The sequence below is a fragment of the Colletotrichum siamense genome, assembly GCF_013390195.1.
Source record: "Colletotrichum siamense strain Cg363 chromosome Unknown KSG_Cg363_contig01, whole genome shotgun sequence".
Lineage (NCBI taxonomy): Eukaryota > Fungi > Ascomycota > Sordariomycetes > Glomerellales > Glomerellaceae > Colletotrichum > Colletotrichum siamense.
Genome location: NW_023501014.1, coordinates 1,440,791 through 1,450,233, shown reverse-complemented (window position 1 = coordinate 1,450,233; position 9,443 = coordinate 1,440,791). Strand labels below are relative to the sequence as shown.

General features: G+C 49.2%; 1 protein-coding gene across 1 annotated transcript; it reads right to left on the bottom strand.

Moving 5' to 3' along the window:
* Nucleotides 1-2,008: 2,008 nt before the first annotated feature.
* CGCS363_v000359 (uncharacterized protein) lies at nucleotides 2,009-3,236 on the bottom strand (the record flags this gene model as incomplete). The annotated part of the gene is made up of 2 exons (XM_036632208.1): nucleotides 2,009-2,925; nucleotides 2,984-3,236. The coding sequence occupies 2 exons, from the start codon at nucleotides 3,234-3,236 to the stop codon at nucleotides 2,009-2,011; spliced, it is 1,170 nt and encodes a 389-aa protein (XP_036502894.1).
* Nucleotides 3,237-9,443: the final 6,207 nt, after the last annotated feature.

Genomic DNA, 9,443 nt, shown 5'->3' with positions numbered 1-9,443 from the left:
ACCTACCTGCTACTATATAGCTATAGCTCCTACTATATTATACTTAATAACTTATTTACTAGCCTTTAACTACTATATATACTGCGCTATAATCTCTATATAGCTACTATAAGTACTTACTATATTAACTTTAGCATCTATAAGCCTCTTATTAATACTAAAAAAGCAGAAGAGTTAGCTAATTACTTATTATAGGGGACCTTCTATATTACCCTTATAGAGGACTACTAAGTTAACTAATTTAGCTAAAAAAACCTCTCTTACGCCCTATTTATATCAACCTACTTTACTAGTACTAAAAGCCCTATACCTTATTATTAACGCTTTCCTAAGATATCTACTACTTATTCTAAGATAGCCTAAATACCCTTTAAGATTATTAAAAGTTAAGCAACCTTATAGTTAGTTTTATAACTATTAAAAACTTAGTAATAAAGTTAGCTAAATTAATAAATAGTCTTAAATAAACATAAAAAGTAAGTTATTAAATATACTACTAAGAAAAACCTTTTATACCTTCTTTTTATAGCCCTCTATAATAAGAAGAAAAGTAAAATTAATACTAATAACTAACTATATAGGCTTTATATATAGCGCTATTACAGTTAATATAGCAGCTAGTAGGTATTAATATATAGCTTTAAAATCAACATTATTATAAGCAATACCTTTATCTATTAATAAGATCACCTTAGCCTAAAGGCCTAAGTGAAATCTAAGACCTAAAATAGGTAAATTAAAATGCTCTATAAGTCTCTATTTATATCTTATAGCTCCCTTATATATACTTATAAGAAAGCTACTAAGGGATATTATATAAATACTATTATTACTTAAGCTATCTATATTTACTTAAAAACTTATAATTTAGTAAAGAGGCTTAAGTAGTAATACTACACTATATACACTAGTAAAATAATACTTTAAGGCCCTCTAGCACTAATAAACATAAACATTTAGTAATAAGTTAAATAGTCTACTTTTAGCTACTAGTAGTATAATATATCGCTCTATAAAGAGGGCGACTACTAAGCTAAGTAGCACTCTATAGCTAGTTAATACAGCTAAAAACGCTAAAAATAAGGTCTTTTCAATTTATATAATAAATTTACATAATTATATAAGTATAGTATTAAAGAATATAGGGCTCTGATTAGTTAAATTACTTCTGATTAGCGCTACAAGAAAAACCGCGCTAATTTACACCTCCTCAGCATTAAAGGGATGGGCCTGATTTCTGGAGCAGCGGGCGAATGGGGGATTCTTGTTGACGCTGATGAAAGTCAATTGTGATGGATCCATCGCATCTTTGGCTCTCGGTTCTGCAAGATTGCAACTCTCTTTCTACTTTAAATTATGCGGTGACATCGGGAGGCTTCCGACGCAGACAATGTGTGTGTGCAAGTGGTAACTTGACTCTCTCGCAATTATGTAATGGAATTGCATCGCCCGATTGCAACCGATTTCCGAGACCTTTTCTGAGTTGCGCATTGATCCCGTCGCGGATTCCTAAATTGATACTCTTTTCCTTTTTCAAACATCATCTCACCTGTGCATGTATTGATTTCATCTTTACCAGCAGGACTATCTGCCGAGGGGTGGCAATCGTTTTTCGGCTCACTTTTGCATTTCTCCCCAGTTTCCAATCAGGAACCGGATAGTTGAAATGAGAAAGACCTCCCAAGATCCAGCTTTGGGCAAAGTCTTACCTCCGGACAGTCCCGCTTGAACCAGCGGCCGCGCGGCATCGGCGCCTGCTCGGATAGCGGACCCCACAACCCGGTAATTGTGGGTCCCGGGGCCGGGCATAATAGCACAGGTATCAAAGGGGCGCACACATCACTAAGTATGGGTAAGGGAAAAGTGATTGAAGGATAAAAAATGTGCGCTTCCACCGCGGCTTGTATGTTCAATGGCTGTCTATAGGTATCTCTAATATCATACAAAAAGGAAAAGTTGACACGGCTAGCCGATCCGTGCATCAGGCCCGCGCCCTAAAAATCACACTTTAAGAAGGGGGAGCACCGGTGCCGGAGGGGGGAGCGCCGGACATGGTACCGTTGCCGGTGCCGTTGCCGCCGCCACCACCGCCACCGCCGACAGTGTAGCCGGTAGAGTGGCCACCGTCCTCGCCGAGATAGGCAGCGACGCCGTAGTAGTCATCGGTCTGGTAGTCGGCAGAGGCGTTGATGCCAATCTGGATCCAGGCGAAGAGACCGTCAGAGACATCCTCGCCGAGGTAGACGAACTGGGGGAAGGGGTCGTAGGACTCGTCGGCCTGGAGGACGGACCACATGTCCTCGGCGTTGGTGGTGACCTCGACGGTGTTGGTGTTGTAGGGAGCGAGCTCCTCAATGGTCTCGCGCAGAGACTCGGGCCAGAAGAGCTGGCCGATGTGGGCGACGGGAGCATCCCAGACGGAGATGGTGCCGTTGGGCATCAGGGTCGCGTTGGTGTGCGACAGCAAGTGGGTGTGGACGGCACGGCCCTCGTAGTGGCCGGGGAAGATGGTCTCGAATTGGACAACACCGTCGTGGTCGGAGAGCTGGATACCACGGAGGAAGGTGGTGTTCAGACCGGCCTGGCCGGACTCGACGCCGGAGTAGACACCGGTGGCGTTGCAGTTCCAGATGTCGACGGCGACCTGGGGGACGGGGTCGCAGGTGTTGACGTCGACGTACTGGACCTCGAGGAAGACGGGGACACCGTCGCAGAACTCGGACTCGATGACGTTGGAGCGCATGTACTCGCCGACGACGTAGTAGGGGCCGCCGGTGATCTCAGGGGAGAGGACGCAGGAGGTGTTGGCGCTGAAGACGTCTTCGATGGAGGAGAAGATGCCGTTGGTGGACTGGCCGGTCATGTTGTGGTTGATGGCCTCCCAGGCGTTGAGCTGGTCGAGGTCGCGGCGGTACTTCTTGGAGGCTTTGGGTGATGTTAGCTTGCAAGTTTAGGGAGACTGGAAGCAGAAGAGGCGGCTTACGGGTAGTGAGGCCCTTCTTGGCGCGAATCTCCTTGACCTTCTGGGCACGGCGCTCAACGGCGCGGGCCTGGCGCTTCTGGGCACCGGCGGAGTTGGAGCAAGAAGCGAGGGAGCGCTGGCCGATGTTGGCAACACCATCACGGAGGGCGATGTCGCGCTTCATCTTGTTGTGGTCGTGCTTCTCGCCGGGGTGGGCGGAGACGAGGCCGGCGATGGCAAGGCCAGCGGCCGAGAGGGCGGTGATGCGGACCATTGTGTGTCAGGAAGAACTGTTGGTATCAAGACAATGAGCGAATGTCGAAAACGATTGTGTTGGTGTTCTTGCTGTTGTTGAAGCGAATGTTGCTGCGGTGGTTGCGGCTGATGAGGAAAAGAAGTCCGAGATGATCGACTTCCTCGCCGGTATTTATACAAACGTCGATCTTCATCGTCCTCTATCTCTCGACGCCGCGTACGTGATGTGGACTAGAGAGGGGCTCGTCGCCTTCGTCCGATCCCCAGCCTGGGACCTGGACCCAAGGCGTGGGAGAGCCCTCGTCATCCCACCCTTTCCGCCAGTCCACACTTGCTATTTTCGATCGTTTCCGTCCAATGTCTACAGCGGTAGGACCGCGTCGTCTGAACATCCCGTCCAACCAGCGCGGCGCAAAAGGTCATCCACAACCCGTTGGCAGTCGTGGCACTCACAGGGGTTCGCAGGTCCTGAGCCTCAGTTACACGACTTTGTTCTCCGCCGGGCGCATTTTCGAGTCAATGCGTCCCCACAGCGGTTGTCCTTAACTCAGCCTCAACGGCATACGGAGTGCTACGCCAAGCAGACCACAGGCACTCAAGCATTCCAAGGAAGGAAAGAGGATGGTTCTAAAGCGGAACCCGGGGTCGATCCGGGGTGGAGCAGCCCGCGGGACGAACTCCTGGTCGACCTCCCACTTCCCGAAGACTTGTGGAAATCGACGTTGGCAAAAGCTTCTCCTTAGGGGGCACCCGATGACGAGGCAGTGCCCACATCGCGGGTGGCGCCGCTGTGCGTTTACGCAGCTTCAATGAGATTGGACCAAATTTTGCTGACAATTCACCCTATCGAGGGGTAGAGGGGCCTGTTTACTCCCTTACGGCCCAGGTTCCCTCGGTCTGTGGGAGGGCTTTCGAAAGGGGCGGGTAATGTGCGCAACCGCGGTTCTAGGAACTTTTTGGCAGCATGAATGGAGATTTGAGGAGGGAAAGAAAAATCTGAACCGCCAGCCTGATGCGGTTGTGCAAATTTGGATCGACCAAAACGCCTTCTCTCTGGGTAAATGCATGCGCTCGTAACTAACCCCAAAGGAAACCGTACTGCGACTTCATGATTAATGCTGCGAATTCGTCTGAAAAGGCAAAGAAACAACGGTGACACTCGAGAGCTATGATCCTGCTCTGCGCAATAGAGTTCGTCTGGTGTCTGCGCTCCCGCAACCTAGGAAACATGAACCGGCCGGGGAACGTCCGGGATGCCCGCCATAAAGTTGAAAAACACCCGACCGGCCGGGGATCCCTAAATTTCGGGGGCGAGGACCGGGCCAGTCTTTGTGCGCCCAATCAATCCAGCGAAATGCCATTGGCTGCTACGGACTAGCCTCACCCACCCCGAGGAGTCGAGGCCTTTGGGTGGGAGGTCTCTGAGTCGTCACCCGACGCGTGTCGCTATGGGCAGAATGCTCTATTTCCGGCCAACGAGGCTCCTTTTCTGTCCACAGCGTCACCGCCCGCTAGTCACATAGAGCACGGCGGAATTTTACGTGGCTGGCAGTTGGTCACATTTGCCGAAGTCATCACGTCCGGAGGGATGGGTGCGTCTCGTCGGGTTTGTTGCCGTGCCGAGAGATTTTGAGCGCTTTTTTCTTTTCTCTCTATCCTTTCTGTATTCGTAGATTAGATCCATCCTGTGATTACTGTACAGCCCATGCCGCGGTCAGCCAGCCATCACTTTGAAGTCCAGTCCAACGTGTTTTAGTCCTACGCGTCCCAGGGACTTTGGTGATTTGTTGAAATTTTCAGCCCAATTCATGCAGGGACAGCATCGCCAAGACACGCTTCCCGGAGCGTTGCATCAAGACCATCGGTTTTCCCGCCTTCTGCAGCGCGAGCTTTCACGAATGGGTACAGGAACAAGCCTTGGCCAAGATCTCCCAGTTTTTTAGGGCAGTCCGTCTTGCCCATTGCCTCTACTGTAGTCTTTTGCCGATGACTCGGCACCTATCAGGGTTGCAAGATTTCAAAGCCGTCTCTATTTCTGTTGTCAAAGCCCCCTCCTGGTCCTTGTTATGGTTGTTGAGTGAGATCCCGATCATCCTAGAACGCTGCGACTGGGGTTCGTCTGCTCGCTGCCCGCACTCCCGCTCTCCGAACCATTGCGAGTCCACGGCCCCAATTATTCGAGGGCTGCGCCCGGCTTTGTGACGACTGCGGAATCGTTCAAGGATGACCAGTCCGCACGCAGGTAACCCCATTCATCCAATTTAGTTATCATGAGGCGACCTGTACTCCATATGGAAGCCGTCCGTCACCTTCCTGAAATGAGAAGAAGATACAGCGAATGTTCACGCGTCTAAAGAGGAATGCAACCTTCCTCTTCTCAGGCTCCTGTGACCCTGGAGGCTCAGGACCTGGAGCAATTTGGCTTCTCTTTGTATGTAATGCGTCAAAGGCATTTTTCTTGGCGGCCATGACCTTTTAAATCATGATTTGAACCAGGTTTTCTAAAACCTGAAGTTGCGCGTGAATCATAGGCAATAAGGTGGACTATCCGCCATCGCTGCGAGAAACCCTCTGCTTTTCACCACAGCTATTGCTATGTGGATGTTCTCATCCACATTGCTGCGTAGGAGCTTGTAGCAGAGCACAAAAACTCATAACAAGAGAATTATTACATGGGCACATGATAACTATTCGGATGACTTGACACGGCGTTTCCCGGTTTCTGTCACGGGTGTTTTGATTCTGTTGTGTTGTTTTGACCCACAATCGATAGCGAAAATGAGCACCCATGGCCACCAGGTAAACGTGACGTCAATATTAGACTTCAAGCAGAATATCTGCGTTGGCGCGCGGCTCCCGCGTCTCCCACAACCGCGTGTTGTTAAGGTTATGTGGTGGAGCTCAAAGTTTGGGCTAGGACTGAGTTGCGGATGTTGCCTTTGAAAGTTCACAATGTGCCGAACGCCGTCTGTATGACATGCCGGTTATCCGTAGAAGAGAAAACGGAGTGCAAAACGCTAAAACGTTACCCTGTTAAAACCTAATATTGATACGATTTGTATTTGAAATTCGAGTTGGCACTATTCCCGTGTGCTTCCGCATCGATGCACGCATGTTAGGTGCATATCTCGCTTCCATCGACCAAGGTAATTGATTGAGATAGTGGCTATGTGAGGTCATAGAATGAATAAGATACGCCTCACGGCTTACTGTGCCCGCGGCCTTGATAAATTTGACTAGAATGTGACGTGAATGTAGAGTTGAGCACATGTCATGCTGTGTATGGGATTGTCCTACTTAAGGGGAGATGCCTCAATGGTCTCGACGGATTAATCATCGCAATCTTTCTCAACTGCGGAGAGATGCGGCAGTAAGAACCGGGGTATGTGATGCAAGCAGTTCCGATGTAGCCTCAAGCAGGGTCGCAGCCGTGCAGGTCGCGGTTCATTGACATAATAGATGCGAGAACCCGCGCACATGTAGACAGTAGGAGCGCACCAAGCGGACGAGCCGCTGTTGAAGACACGGTTGGCCAGTAAAGCATGCTATGGGAGAGAAATTCAAGAGCTCTTACAAGTATTAGCAGCCGCTGGGGGTCTGACGAGCTTCGAATGGGTGGTTTTCAGCCCGCATGGCGACGGACGAAATCGTACGTTGGAACTGCTTGTACTTTACCCACCTGCGAACCTTGTACGAATGCTCATGGATGCTCGTCATAATGGACCAGAAATGAATAAAGATTCTTCGATTTGCTGTCTTACTGCATCAAGCTTTCTGCATGATCGTGTATCTTCCAAAAAGTGCGATGTGCACTTTACTCCTCAGATCACTAGCTTGTGCTTGGGAAATATCCAATAATATGAGACAAGAACCCAACAGTATAATCTTCTAAAGGCTTTTCTGAGGCTCGTATGAAGGAGGATGACTGTCCAGCATTCAAATTCTTTCGTGAAACCTGAAGATTTACCTGGCATCTTGAGAACTACAAGCAAGCAAGAGAGCTCTGTCTACATCGCTGATCGGTAGCCAATAGGGAGCAACGTCAGTTTGAATGCTAGAAACGCCCGAAAGATCAATGTTAGCTATCTATAGTTATGCGTGTAAGCATGTCAGCAATCTGCATATATAGTTCCTCGGTGCCTACTTACGGCGCGAATCCATCAATGCAACATCGGCGACTTAGGTATGTTAGGGTCGGCTTCTAAGTCTAAGTCCCATTAATTCTTCTACGTCTAAGAAGATAGCTTCGGCTTCTCCGGTGTTTGCGATTTCAGGTTTTCGCAATATGTCTGCAATGCTCGCAACACGTTCGGTCTGAGAGTGTGGCACAAAATAATGACAATTTAATCAATTACAACATGTTTCCTTGGAAGCCTAAAACCTGGAAGCTGCTTGCAATTGTCCTTCAATGTTTTTGGAGTGTCCCAATCTGGAAGGAGGCTATGTGCTGTGCCTCCTGTAGCGCCAACTATATCTATCAGCAATCTGACGGATCTCTCCCGGATCAACTTCGTCTAATGGATGTCAGCTTCGGGTAGTATTTCTATGAGACGCGGTGGGGCTGGCCAATTGCATTCAACGACTGTTTAGCGACAACCTCAACGTCCTCGTTGGACGAAGGCTGCTTGTGGATCCGTTCAAAGAGGTATCATCTGAAATTTGGTCTCACTATCCATATGCCCAAGACATAGAACCAAGCAGATGCGAAGCCCGTTTCCAGCCTAAGATATGTTTCACACAATCGTTGACTTGATCAATCTCCTGCAGCTCTTAGGTACTTTTTGATGGTTGTGACATATTATCTGTCAGTTTTCTAATGACTTGTATACGTACGGAGAGAAAAACTGCCGTTCGTGATATCATCCAGGAAATGAAGACCGAGCGAGTTGGTGCTCAATGAAGCCTCGACCATCGCCATCTTAGATTCGTGAACGCATTTTCTCTCAGATGTCCTATTTATTTTGTCAGTAAAAGCTACTGGCCTAGGTTTCCCTTACTCTTCAGATCTAAGCTAAAACGTCGCTGCCACACACAGCAATATGGGCAGCAATTGTTGCGTATGATTCACCGTCATTGCATTCTCAGTTCCTCTTAACTGCCTCCCCAGGAGTGTCCAATGGTTTGGGACGACTTGACAGCCACCTTGAAAACCCTGGTTTCCGCTGACAATCTAGAGAATCGCGTCGTGGTTCCGAGGCACATTGATTACGTGGTTTGAAGATGGGTCGATCTCTCCATCAGCATCATATCTAATTTGACCTAGTCTTGCGGGGCTCAACGCAGGCGAAGCTCGGTTAAGACCCTGGAATGAAGCGCATGGCACAGAAGTCCCTTGATATCACACAAGTCCCTTTCCACTCTCCGTGCATCGAACTTTGTTGTGCCAGACCTGATGGCTCCACAAACCGGCCAGTTTGTGCACTCGGCCGTGCGAAGTCGGTGCCGTGTCGGCGCCGAAAACCAACATCGAACTCCTGTTTCAACGTCACATTATAGCATGTATTGACTTAATGATGCTCTCTGTCTCTCAAGGGCACACGTCATGATTCACCAACTTCAACTTGGTCGCCTGACTGCTCAAGCCCTTGCTTTGATGGCAGGTTATGTCGTGCAGACATGGATGCCTCTTGCCGCGGGGAAGTTATGCAGACTGAAGCACGGACGTTTCGATATTTCCGTATTCACGCACATGGTGCGCACCAATGCATGGTATGATGGCCTGAGAAAAATGCAGCTGGACGTGTCGTGGTCGCGGCAATTTCTCGCTTCCAGAGCATGAACCTATCACGGCCAATTTTTCCAGGCAAGGGTAGTATTACCCGGTTCATCATGACGTTTGAACCCCGGGTCCCGTGTACGAACAGCCTTTTTGGGGAGCAGCTGCCGTTAGCCGGCTTGGAAACTAGCACATGTCTAAGAACTCTCGCAGGTGTGCGACGATGTCGCGCCCAATCATCTCATGCAGATTACCGCTCAGTCAGGCCTTACGGAAGTTCGACCTGGCTCCGCAAGTTCTAACCAGAACTGCCGACTGCACAACGGCTGCAACGCGGCATGGATGTGCCGCCATCTGCGATCTCAAGTGGGGCCAAATGGGCCGGACGCGGGCCAAGCCGGACGAGTTATGCAAAAACTTGTGCAAATCGCGGGGTCCGGAGGCGCGATGGCAGCCGGATTATGCGTGGACTTTGCGTGATACCCACAGACATGCAACCGTGCCCTGCAG